Source organism: Physeter macrocephalus, chromosome 11 (assembly GCF_002837175.3).
Source record: "Physeter macrocephalus isolate SW-GA chromosome 11, ASM283717v5, whole genome shotgun sequence".
NCBI lineage: Eukaryota > Metazoa > Chordata > Mammalia > Artiodactyla > Physeteridae > Physeter > Physeter macrocephalus.
In genome coordinates, this window is record NC_041224.1 from 75,492,428 (window position 1) to 75,505,184 (window position 12,757).

The 12,757-nt window shown below is 46.1% G+C and overlaps 1 protein-coding gene across 17 annotated transcripts in view; it reads left to right on the plus strand.

Moving 5' to 3' along the window:
- Positions 1–12,757, plus strand: part of ADAMTS17 (ADAM metallopeptidase with thrombospondin type 1 motif 17) — a 361,173-nt gene that overhangs the window by 145,068 nt on the left and 203,348 nt on the right. For all 17 annotated transcript variants that reach the window (XR_008618598.1, XR_008618599.1, XR_008618602.1 and 14 more), the window contains exon 8: positions 6,994–7,099. Coding sequence is in view for 12 of the 17 variants with exons in the window: in XM_055088178.1 (XP_054944153.1) it covers positions 6,994–7,099 (106 nt within the window). In the remaining 5 variants the exon portion in view is untranslated. The remainder of the gene's footprint in view (positions 1–6,993; positions 7,100–12,757) is intronic.

The following is a 12,757-nucleotide window of genomic DNA, read 5'->3' on the forward strand; positions in this document are numbered from 1 at the left end:
GGAGATGCCTGGGACGCCCAGAGTGAGGGCATGTTTGTTCTAAGCGGGAGTGCAACACAGCACACGTGGTCTTTCCTGGCTCTGACCACAATCAAGAACCTCCCCCCGCCCCCCGACACACACACACAAAGCAGCAACTCATGTGGCATTTGAATTGGCTACATGAGGTAGCCTGTGGCACAGAGGCTGCTGGGATGGTTCCCAGTTAGCAGGAAGACATAATGCAGGGGGGATGGCTGGGCAACTTCCTTGGGGATGTATCAGCACATTCATTGCTTGGCTTGGAATTCCATACCTCCCCACCTCACTCCCAGCCCCGACCCGGCCATTCTCCTTTGGGGTGGGGCAGCAAGGGGAGCCTCTCTGCATTGGTGAACACACTGACGTGGGAGTTTTTTCCCTCACTCATGCCTTTGGTGTTACATCTGAGAAGGCTTTGCCTTCCCCAAGGTCAGAGAGATTTAATTGTTTTCTTCTAGGAGTTTTATGGTTTAGCTCTTATGTTTAGGTCTATAATCCATTTGGAGTTCATTTTTGTATATGATCTAAAGAAGGGTATCTGACATTCTTTTGCATGTGGGTATCCATTTGTTTCAGCACCATTTGTTGAAAAGACTCTTCTTTCCCCCCACTGGATAGTCTTGGCACCCTTGTCAAAAGTCAATTGACTATATATGTGAAGGTTTATTTCTGGACTCTTGGTTCTGTTCAGTTGATCTAAATGTCTATCTTTATGCATGTAACACACTGCTTTGAATACTCTAACTTGGTATTAAGTTTCAAAACTGAGCATGTGAGCCCTTCAATGATCAGACTTGGAAGCTATTACCTTCACTCTTTGTCTATTTACCACTTCATTTAACCTTGAGTAAGTTGCTGAGTTTTCAGTTTGTCAGTGTTCTTCTAGGTTAGATAGGTGTTATGCACGGACATTTTTGAATTGCAGTGGCAGCTTCTGCAGTGCCCATGTTTAAGGAGGGAACCAATGCCCCTTTTTAAGCCATTGCCCCCTCCCCTGTCCGTGGTGTAGGGACAAAGGCCTTGACTAACTCATCTTCCTTCCACTGTGACTGACCCCAAGGGACCCAGAAGAAGAGAAGCAGGGAGACAGGGATTCCTACTTGTGGTGGAATTGCTAAGACAAGGCTGGGTCTGGGAGGGATTATCCAGCTATGCCCCTGGGGGATGGAGGCACTGAGCTGGGGCAGAAAGCCATGGACAGGCTGGTCTGGAAAGCAGTGCTCCACAGTCCCAAGTGGTGGGACCACCCTCTCCTGCCCTTACCATTAACATTCTTTCCCAATTTATTAGAAACTATACCTGTCCTTCAGCATATATGGGGCTCTGTCCTCTCTGTGCAGAGTCCTTTAGGGGATTAGTGACTTACAGTGACCCTGTGAACCACTGACCTCAGAGAACACAGAAGCAAAATTGCAGAGGAGAAGGGCCTGAGTCAGTTAAATAATTTAGATAGTATAGAGTCAGGAAATGTAAGCAGGATATATAGGAAATGTAAGCTTAAATGAAAATTGAATTTCCTTATTGCAGCTGATACATAGAGTCAGGAAATGTAAGCAGGATATATAGGAAATGTAAGCTTAAATGAAAATTGAATTTCCTTATTGCAACTGATAAAGACTCCATTGTGCCTGAGACTAGGACATGGTTTTTGAGAATACAGCTAATTTTACTCATTCATGGATTCTGCATGTGTGAATTCACCTACTCGTTAGTTTATTTGGAACTCCAAAATCAATACTTACAGCACTTTTGTGGTCATTTGCAGACACATGCAGAGTGGTGAAATATTTGAGTCACCCAACAGGAACGTTCCCAGAAGATGTCAAACAAGGCAGTATTTTGCCATCTTGTTTCAGCTCTCATGCTGTGAATAAACATCCTTTTTGAGGTCTATCTGACACCTTGTTTTTCGTATTTTTATGCTTTTTGTGGTGATTTTGATGTTTTGAATGGCCTCCAAAGATAGTGCTGAAGTGCTGTTTAGTGCTTTGAAGCTCAAGAAGGCTTCCATGTGCCTTGCAGAGAAAAATACTAGATGAGCTTCATTCAGGCATGAGTTATAGGACTGTTGGCTCTGAGTTCAATGTTAATGAATCAACAATATATATTGAGTAAGGTGTCTTTAAACAGAAACACGCGTAAAACAAGGTTATGTGTCACTTGACAAAATGTGACCAGAGGCTCACAGGAACCAATTCCTGTATTTCCCCTAGCACCAATGGTTCTATATTCCAGCATTCAGGGTTCACGGTGAATTTTTAGAATCTAAGTACCGTGAGTAACAAGAATAGACTGTAGTTACTTTGCATTTGTCACATCGTGGGCTGTAAGACATTTGTTTCTAATGCTGTTCACAAATTCGAATCATACATCCAACCACTTAGTGAGTTTCCAAGAGCACAAGAACTTGTGGATGAGCCTGAATAGGAAACTCAATCTCAACCACTGTGATTGCCGTGAGAATAGATGTAAATTGCCTTCACGTAATAGGCAGCGTGGTGTGCCAGTGACAACCATGATGGTGTTGGTTTGTTGAGCAGCTGGTGGAAGAAAGTTGACTGTCTCTCTCAGAGGCAGAGCCTGAGAAGGTCTGAGTAATGGGCAACAGGGCCAACAGCTGTAAACTGTTTACACAGACAATTTGCTGGATAAACCAGAGTTTATACAGTTGGGTGTTGTTTATTCCTTAAATCTAGAAAGGATCATATGGTCAACTCTGAACTTAAGAATTATGTGCTTACACCACATACTTTTCTACTAAAAAAGAAAATAATTAAACCTCCTTACCCAATTTGCTCCCCAAGCTTGTGCTCCTACCAAGAAAAAGAAAATGGAGAAGAGAGAGTGTCCACACTGAGTTGATTTGCCTGGGAAGGTGGGTCAGGAGGCTCTGGTGGATGTGATCTGCTTTGGGATGAACTAAATATACTTCTTCAGGCATCAGAAAAACACTTTATAGCCCTTCATTTCTACCTCCAGTATTTCAGACTTTTGCTTCCCTAATCTGTGCCAGGGTTATAGTAGAAATGGAGAGAGTTGCCCTAAGGGTACAAGCACACACTCAATTATGTGTTGACTATAAACTTCCTTCATTATCTGCTGCCTTAAGGGCTGTACACTCAGAATCAAAATCTGGAGGGTTTTTGTTGTTGTCATTTTTTTTTATTAGTCTCCCACCTTGGCCTCTTCTATATGTCACCTTGAATAAATGAAATATAACCAATAACGTTAACTTTCATAGCGAGTACACATTCACTGTACTAGGTTTAAGCCAAAAAAGAAGAGAAAATTTAAAGATCTGTAATGACTTCACCGTGTCCTAGAGGTAACTACTGTTAATGTGGCTGCACATATCCCTCGAGTCTTTTTATCTTTAGGATTAAAAACATTTGGATTTAAACACATGAAACCTTTACTGTATCCCACCCACATCTCAGCATAAACACACGTTACGATTTACAAAAATCTTCTAAATCCTCCAAGCTTATCGTCGTTGCTGGTTACCAAAGCTTTGGTGCAGGAGGCCCAGGGTTTGCCTATGGGAGCATGGGTGTTGGAGAAAGATAACCCTGCATTTGTACCCAAGTCTGGGCCCTGATCAGCCACATAACTGGATGCTGAACCTTCATTTCCCTGTCTGTAAAGTGGGGCCAGTAATACCTTCCAAATAAGGGAGGACCAAGCATGCAGAGCAGCACTTGCCTGTGAAGAGAACCATAATAAATGCCAGTTGCCTTTCTGCTTTGCTTTTGTTCCAAGGAGCTCTGTAAACGTGGAATTGATGTTTTTTTAAAATTTCGAAAATAAGTTCTACTCTTATTTCTCTGGTGGAGAATTTTAAATCATGGAAGACTGAAACCATTGAAAGAACCACTCTAGGGTCTGAGAAATCCTTGCTATCTGTGTGGGGAATTCCAGTTACTTAAGAAGGTCCCTCTGCTTCCTCAGCTTCAGCATGGACATTAGCAGAACCTGTGTTTACAGACTTCCTTTTTGTAATTAAAAGAAAAAAATCAATGCAGAGAAAACTGGTTTTTCCTCATTTCTTGACAAGTGCTGAGGTGGGATTGGGCGGGGTTTCCAGGTTGGTGCCTTTGCAGCCTGACGAGTTGGGGTTTCTCTGCGTCTCCATCACACTCTACTCTCTAGACCGCTGTTTCTTTCCAGAAAACATGGAGTAGTGGTGGGCTTTGTTTTCCGCTGCAGCTCCTTGCTTAATTACCATCTATTCCCTGCAGCTCTTACTTTTACAACAATCTGGGATTCTCTCCAGACTTTGTTTTGTGAGTTCTAAGCATTTTCACACCGTCGCTCATAAACACACAAGCTCCCGTGCTCTATTTTCTGGGCTGTTTTTGTTGACGTGTTTTGCCTTGCTCGGTTTTATGACTGGGCTATTCACGATTGGAATAAACCTTTAAAAGCACTAGACCTTAATCCACCTTTGTGTGAGAGCATTCCTTATAAATAAACTAATGCTTTGTTTTCTAGTAAGAAAAAAAATCATATGCACCTGGAAAAATTAAAATGCAATTATTGGAAGGCCTTCTACTTAGCTGTTTCCCTAGTGTTGTGTGTTACCCAATTAGAGTGGAAACTCAGGATGCCTGTTCCGGGTGCCGAGTGTAGCCGAGGCCAGGGGATGTGTTTCTGTGGCATGTAAAGTCTGCTGGTTCAGCAGGTGCTTTTGGGACAGCAAGCTCAGCACAGCTGGCCTTGGATGTCTCTCTTTCCCTCTCACCAGACATCTCCTCCGGGGCGAGCACATCTGATTGATTCATTGACACAGGAGGCTGGGTATGGCTGTGTGTGCATTTGAGTGTGTGTGTGTGCACGGCATGCGTATGCCATCAGTGCCATGTGGAAGCATTCCGACTACTCACTGCTGGACTTTCTGCAGCAACCCACAAAGCATTTTAAAACAAAACCGTAATAATGACCTCAACGATATCAGAAAGGGCAGATCGTGTCCTTTCTGGTTGTCATTTTCCTCCTTTCCATAGTCTGCATTGCTGGATTATGATGCCCATATGCAAAAAACACATCTTGAGGCCAAATAACATTTCCTTTTTTTTCTTTCTTTTTTGTAAAAACAAACAAAAATTCTTCAACCTTGGCCAAGCGTGTTGCATGCTTCCAAATAAAAGCAGATACGTGCTGTGGTGCCCAGCTCAGTTTGCTGAGTGTGAGTTGAGCCCTTGAGCCGGGGTGTGCAAGCTTGTCTGCCCCTTGCAGGGGTTGCGGGGGAGTGCCCTGTGTGTGGCTGAGGTCTGCCCCAGCTTGATTTTGATGTCAACAAATAGGATGTTGGTTTAGCTCTTTGGGAGCAGGGAGGGAGGATCATTTTTAATTAATTAATCCCCCTGTTCATTCTTCTCTGCCAGCTCCTTCCCTCCCCAGCTCCTGTGCCTGCAAGGCTGCTGTCAGCTTCTGAGACACTCCCTGCACATTAGTGAAAGGGAGCGGCGTGTAGCCTGGCAGTGGGTAGTGTCTCTGGGTGGAGAACAGGTGCTCTTACTCGGGTGGCCACAGCCCTTCCAGGGCACAGGGCTGGCGGGCAGAGTCCCTATCCACCTGGTCACCAGGCATCAATAGCCAGTGCACACCTGGCTGTGGGGCCAGCAGAGCCACTGCCCGCCCCACACCCCTTGTGAGCTCACAGCGAGGGCAGCACTGAGCCTGCTCGGGCATATGGCCCCCGTGCCACCAGCCAGTCATTCATTTCACAGGGCATAGTGAGGAGTCAGACGCCACCAGTACTCAAGTTCTATCCCAAGCCCTTCAGGGTCCATGGACTCCGGCTTTTGTTGAGATATGTCCTGGGGGTTCCTGGATGGGGTCGTGGTGATGTCCTTCCTGGGTGTAGAGCTAAGAGGGAGTGTGGAGAGCTGTCGTGGGCAGTATCAGCCCTGGAGTGTCAGCCTGGAGACGTGTGGCCTGTGCACAGCTGATGCCCAGCGTTCTTCAGCTGTGCCTGGTCCGTCCAAGGCCCCCATCCTGTTCACATGTGCCTCTCTGCCATAATAATCTCTCTCCCCTGGAGCACTTCCATCATCCACCAGAGGCTGGCAGCCTCCTGTCCTCTGTACCGAGCCCCCTTGCTCACACCATTTTCCTGAGTCTGGTACCCCCCCGGTTGCCTTGATCTTCCCATCTCAGGGAAGGTCCTTGGGCCCCATCATGTTTGTGCAGAGTTGAGCGAGTTGGGCCGTGGGACCCATCCTCCCACGTGGCTTCCAGGCCCGTACTCTTCCAGCATCTTTCATTGCTTCTGGGCCCTGGTCTCGTCCTCCTCAGGGCTCCTGAAACATTTTTCTGAACATTCTGCACCTTCTGTGGCCTGCTCTCTGTGAGTCCCGGTCCTGATCCGAGCTCACCCCCTGAGAGTATTAACCCTAATAGGGCCAGGACTGGGGTGAGAGAAGGAGGTGCCCAGGGTGTGAAATTTGAGAAGGCCCTCCATCCCTCTCAGGGTCGGCTCCTGAGAGGGAGACCCTCCTTGAACCTTGCGCACTGGGTGCCTCGACTTTTTGGCCTCACCTGGTCCCAGCCCTGGATGCTGAAGTTGGACAGGTCTGGCTCAGCATCCCAGCACCAGGTGCCAGTCCAGGAGACCTTGGGAAAGTTACCTTTTCTCTCTGAACCCCAGTTTCTCTGTTGCCTCCATCCCGGGTAACGAGGACTTCATTAGATAATCTGTGTAAACCACTCAGCACGTTGCCTGACGCATGTTAAATGCTTGAGAGATGTTTGTGGTGGTTATTAATATTATTATTATTATTAGGCGAATACAAAAGCATCACACGCCAGCCAGTCTCCATATGAGCTCTGGAATGACAGGTCCAGTCCCATGGTCATCCTCGCCCCCGTTTGCCCCTCTTGATGATGTGTGATGTTGACCATGTGGATTTGCCCTGCGAGGTCAGGGCCTCGCACATTCTGAAGAGGATGTGTTTTGTGTCTCTGCTGCAGGAATTGCTTACTTAGGAGGTGTGTGCAGTGCTAAGAGGAAATGTGTGCTTGCCGAAGACAATGGCCTCAATTTGGCCTTTACCATCGCTCATGAGCTGGGCCACAAGTAAGTATCAGACTCTGGATTGTTCTGCCTCTTTAAATGCTTTTCTGAATACATATTTTTTTCACTCAAATTCTGGAAGTTCTAAAACAGTGGTGCTGAATGCCTTTGCTTCCTCTAGAGTAAGGACCTAGGCCAGCAAGCCTGGGTCCCAACCCTTCAGGGAACCCAAGAGATCACAGAACAGACTGTCTCTGAGAGTGGAAATGCTCATTTGATGTTTGCTTTAAGTCTGTTCTTAAAGCACACGCTGTAAAGGGAAGAGATTTTCTCAGTGTTGTCGTGAGTTGTATCCCCTTTCCCGGACCACCATGATCTTGATTCGCTCTAAATATGCCATTCAAATAATGGGATTTATCTTTGGGCTATTGAATTTCTGGGTTGTTTTTTTTTTTTTCAGCCAGTTTCAAACAAAGTCCAACTTTCTGAAGGTAGAATGTCAGTGTCTTAGTTTAAAGAATCATCAGCTATTGCCTTTGCACATGGAAGTTCTTCCCTTGAGGAGGAAAGAACCACAGAACCTTAGAGCCCAAAGATGATGTGGAGAGAATCCGAGGCAGCCTCCTGGTTTTTTTAGTTGAGGAAAAAGAAGGTCCGAGGGGTTGAATGGCTGGCCTAAGGCTGAGATCACCTGCAGGATGTCTCAGGGGGCAGAGAACCAGCTGACTCTCAAACTGTGGCCTGAGGGTTTACTCTTTCTCCTGGAGTAGGTGTCTGTTTTATGTTTCCCTGAAGGAAACCTTGTGATATGACTGCTTAAGAACTTTAAATAAATAAATTGAGGCGGCCAAAGCATGCAAAACAATGGAAAAATTTATATTGGACCAAAGAGAACAAAATTAAATGGAAATCTAGTTCTTGGGGAAAAATATATATTGTAAAGTTTTCCCAGTGCCCGAGATAGTAAGATGCCTGGAACCCTAAAGGTGAACTCAAGCTTCTGCAAGAGTAGAGGCAATGAATAAGGAGTACAAAAGCAGTTGTTTTCCCCTAGTATTAGCCATATCTGTGGCTTGATGCTTTTACCTTGTTTTGTTTATCTGGTCCCATTTTAATTTTTTTCACTCCTGTAGATGGGTTTGTTGTTGACGTTTCTGTACCTGTTGGCTATCATGATGTGAGTACAGAGAATGAAAATAATCTTATGTGTATTTCCTGGGACTAAGGGGAAAATAACATGTTATTGGCCAAGAGAAGCAAGATAATTAGTTATCTCTACGTACATATTTATTTCATCTTGACAGTATTTCAGAAATATTGGTGACAACACTTTGCCCATACTAGTTTGCCTACACTACTAGAAAATAATTTTTAAAATTATTTTTAATCAAATTTGTATTCATATCTCAGATTTGTTAAAAAAACACACACACACACACAAAAACTAGAAAACCCCACCCAATAGTGGTTGCTGAAAGAAAAGTACAAATGAGTATGGCTTTGGCAAACATCTTCTCACTATCAAATGCCCCACCCAGCCCATCGTAGTACAGCGGAATCAACTCCCTAACAGTTGTGAGAATGCAGAGTTGTCAAAACGTTTCCCAACGCGCAGGTTGTGCGGACCTTTGAAGAGATATATTTATGTGAACTGCTGCATCCCATGGCAGCAGTCACTTCCGCATGTGCGCACACAGGGGCTGCCTTTTCTTCTTGGGCATTAAGAACACAGAACGCCGTTCCTCCCTGATCTGTGCAGTTGTGCTGGATCAAACACTGGCATCTTAAAACAGGAGGTCTGCAGATGGATGATTAGATTTAGTCATATTCCAGTAGCCTTTAGCTACAGTCTGTTTAGAATTTCTTGGAGGACTCTTTATAGCTTGCTACTGAACTCTAATTACCTGCAAAAACAAACACCGTATTGTTAATCAAAGCCAATAAATCCTGGTAGCATTTGGTCCTGCCCCTAGTTGGGCGATTATGGTTTTCCCAGAGAAGTCTCTTGTCTCTGATTATTCGAAAGTGTTGGGAAGCAGATCCCCCAAGGATGAAGCCACAGTCTCCCTATCCACGGACCCCTCTGGTCACCCATCTCAGAGCAGCCAGAGAGGCTGTGCGGAGGCTTGGGAAGGTAGAGGCCAGCCTGCACTCTCAGGAAAGCCACTGGCCAGGCTCCTTCACAGATGCGAACCTGGAAACTGTCTATATTTTGGAATAGGGAGGAGTAATGTAACTCCACGTTTCTTGAGTGTGTGTGAACTGAGATTGGATGGATGGTATTCTCTGTGGACCTGAGCCACTGGTCCATGCTCTCCCAACAAAATTTCTTGGTGAAAGTTTTAGAAAACAATAAAGAACACCCCTCTGTGTAACCCTGGAAAATCCCCAGAGAGCTCAGCCTCCAGTTCCTAACCATTTAATACTGAAAAGTAAAGATCTCTTCTGAAGGGTGGATGTGTGTGCCTTTGCACATGGGCATGTGTGGGTGCAGCGCTTCTGCTCCGTACTCAATATACCTCCTGTGAGGAACAGTGTGTGCACTTCCCCTCAGATCCCAATGTTAGGAGAAAAAGTCACTTTCCGTAGGAGCTACACATGCCGTTTATCTGATGATGAGAGTTGCGTAAGTTAACATGATTTCATTTTTGCTCTGGCTTTCAGAAAACACAAAGCTAAGTGTAAGGCTCATTTTTAACATTTAACTCATTGTAGTACTGGAATTTTTCTCCCTCTTTCTAGCATCTGTTTGTATGCATGGTTTTATTTCAAATATTGTAGTTCAGAAATAATTTATTTGGTGCTGTGAACTGGCTCCAATCCAATTTGCAGTAAAATAAGTTCTAAATTATAAATTAAATGAAAAACTCTTCCCATGGTAACAGCAATAATGCTGCTTTGGATGTAGGTTAACAATAAAGTAATGATGTCTAAGTCAAATCAGATCTCATTTACTGAGCACCTGCTATTTACCAGGTACTATGTTAGATGCTGTGCATTCATTGTATTATTGAATCAGTCCTATGAGGCAGGTATTATTAGCTTTTACTTTATAGATTAGGAAACTAGTATTACTTAAAAAAATTTTCTAGTCTCTACCTAAAATGATTTGGGATCACTTGTATGATAATATACCCATGCAACAGGGCCATTAAAATAAGGATCCAAATTACAAAATATAGGTAATAAAGAAGAGAGCTTGTTATATATCCAAAAACCAGGGTACTTTCAGTTTGTCAGCAGCCTAGGCAGAGAGGGCCAAAAATGGCATGGTACAGCTGGCTGAAGAAAGCCAATGTGTCCTCAACAGGGGTTTCCCTAGGAAACTCAAGTACTGTGGGTGAGACTGGCAGCTTTCTGATGATCTACCCTGGTAAAGAAGTAGGGTAGAAAAGACTCCAGCCGTGGCTTTAGACAGGAACTGAAGGATTTGCAATTCCCAATGGCAGTCGTGGAGGAGACCCTGGGAAGGGGCTGTTCTGTGTTTCTGCCTGGAGGATGAGCTGGGTCTGTGGGGCAGCCTTGCTGACAGCAGCTTTGGGGTTTTTAAATGAGCACCTATGACCTTAGTTACCTTCTTGCCCATGAAAGGCTGCCAGATAGGCAGCTGCCCCCCACCTTTTGGTTCACCTAATGTGAGTTTTGGAAGGCACCTGACTCCCTGTCTTGTTGTGGTAGCTTGGGAAACCCAGCGGAAAATGAGGCTGTTTTTGTGCCTTTCTTCATCCCGCAGTGACCATGAGAAAGCGATGGTCCTGAGCATGAGAAGATGTCTTTGATGGACCTCTTTCACTCTAGAGGGCCGTAGTTGTCGCTGTTGTTGGTTATGATGGAATCAGTGACTTGGGGGAAACAGCCCAGCTGGGCCAACTCTGCCCAGGTTTTTTCCCTCAAGAAACCAGGATGCCTTGTGGTGGACCTCCGTATCCAAGATGTTTATCACTATTTGATTTTAGAGAGAAAGGAGGAGAGCTCGAAGCATTCATTTTTCTCAGGCAAACTCAACCCTGATTGCTCATGGGAAGAACTCTCCTCAGAAGCTCAGGTCCACGCTGACTGCCCATGAGAAAAATAAAAAACAAAATCAAGTGACACCCTAATGATCAAGGAGAGCTTAGGTAGTGAGGTTAGTATAGCATTAAAGTGACTGTGCCTAATACGTCTATTGGATTTTTAGAGGATATTGTTTTTAGAGGATATTGTTTGCTATGATTTGGAATTTTTATAGTGTAAGAAAGTAAATGGTTCTATGAAAATTGGTTAGCGTGCCTTTTGCTTTGGGGAAAGTAGGTCTAATGCAGCATGATAAGGCCCAGGGGAGACATTTGATTGACAAGAGCTCTCCCTAGTGCAGTTGGAGGCCAGGAGGGCACAGAACCAAGTCTCAACTGGTTGTTTGGTGCCTGGGGAAACCCAGCGTGCTTCTCAATCAGGTGAGACAGTGCCTGGGAGGTGTCTAAACACAGGGCTTCCAGGTGGGGTGGGGAGAGAGGGGAGGGACTCCGCTTAATGCATACTCGGCCACCCACTCAGAAAAACAAAGAGCTTTCCCTTGCAGAAAATAAATCTCTGCTTCTGTCGGATTTAGGAGGCTCTGTTAGATAAGCCTGAGCCAGATCAACACCTGCCTGGAGAGTCAGTCCAAACCATGTGACCTCTCCCCCTCCAGACAGGCCCCAGAGCCACGCCCCATGTTCAGGCCCTCACTACCTGTACGGGAGCTGGGCCTCTCCCCACCTGCTCTTCTTGGGGTTTTTTCTGACTTCCATATGCCCTTTCTTGGGTCTTTCCATTCTGGAATTTACCTCTCCTCTGGTCAGCTGGCTCTGCCTGTGGCCTCTGAAAAATGCTGTCTTCATGGAAGCTTGGGAACCCAGCAGATGTGACATCTGGGCCCAGCCTCAGGAGATGAGCCCCTGAGGCCCTTGGAAGTACCTGTGGCCAAGCCTCAGCCTGATGAGTTAAACCACCCCCTCTGGGGGAGGGAGCACCTCGGAAGCTCTCCAGGAGATGCCAGGTGCAGCCAGGGTGGAGCTGCCACCAGCATGGGGTCTAGACCTTTTATTGTTGCTTTCGGCCTTATCCACCTTCCTGCTTCCATCTCTTGCTCCCTGACCCTGTCCCTCCAGGCCACCCTCAGGGTTGAGCTGTGGTGCTAGATGCAATCCTGCTCTCCTGGCTCCAGCTCACCCCTCTCTAGGTCACCCTGAATTCCATGCTTCTTGCTGCTGTACCAGGCAGTCATGCTCACAGCTGGTGAGTCAAGTGAGGAAAGGCCCAGCCTTCCTGAAAGTTGCCACCACAGGCAAGCGTAGTCCTGTCATCTCTCACCTGACACCTCCTGGGACACCTGGAAATGGAAGGGGAGGAACAGAAGGAGGGGGACAGGCAGGGCTCACAGGGGGCTGAGGTACCGAGTACATAGACGCTCCCAAGTGGAGAGAAACATGGGGCCGAGGTTTAACGATACAAATGCCTTGGCAACCAGGAACTGTGTTTGGTGACACTTGTGCACCTGCACACATGCAGTTAGTTATAGACAGATCCAGTTGCAACAGTGCGTGGTGCACAGCTGGGTTCTCAGACAAGCACAAACGCCCCTCACGCCCTGGAACCAAGCCCACCATAGTGGAAGCACTGCCCTGGCTGATGTCACTTGGAGGAGGGACTCTGTCCTCCTGCTCAGTCCTATGAGGACAGAGGGCAGGTGGGTGGCCACCT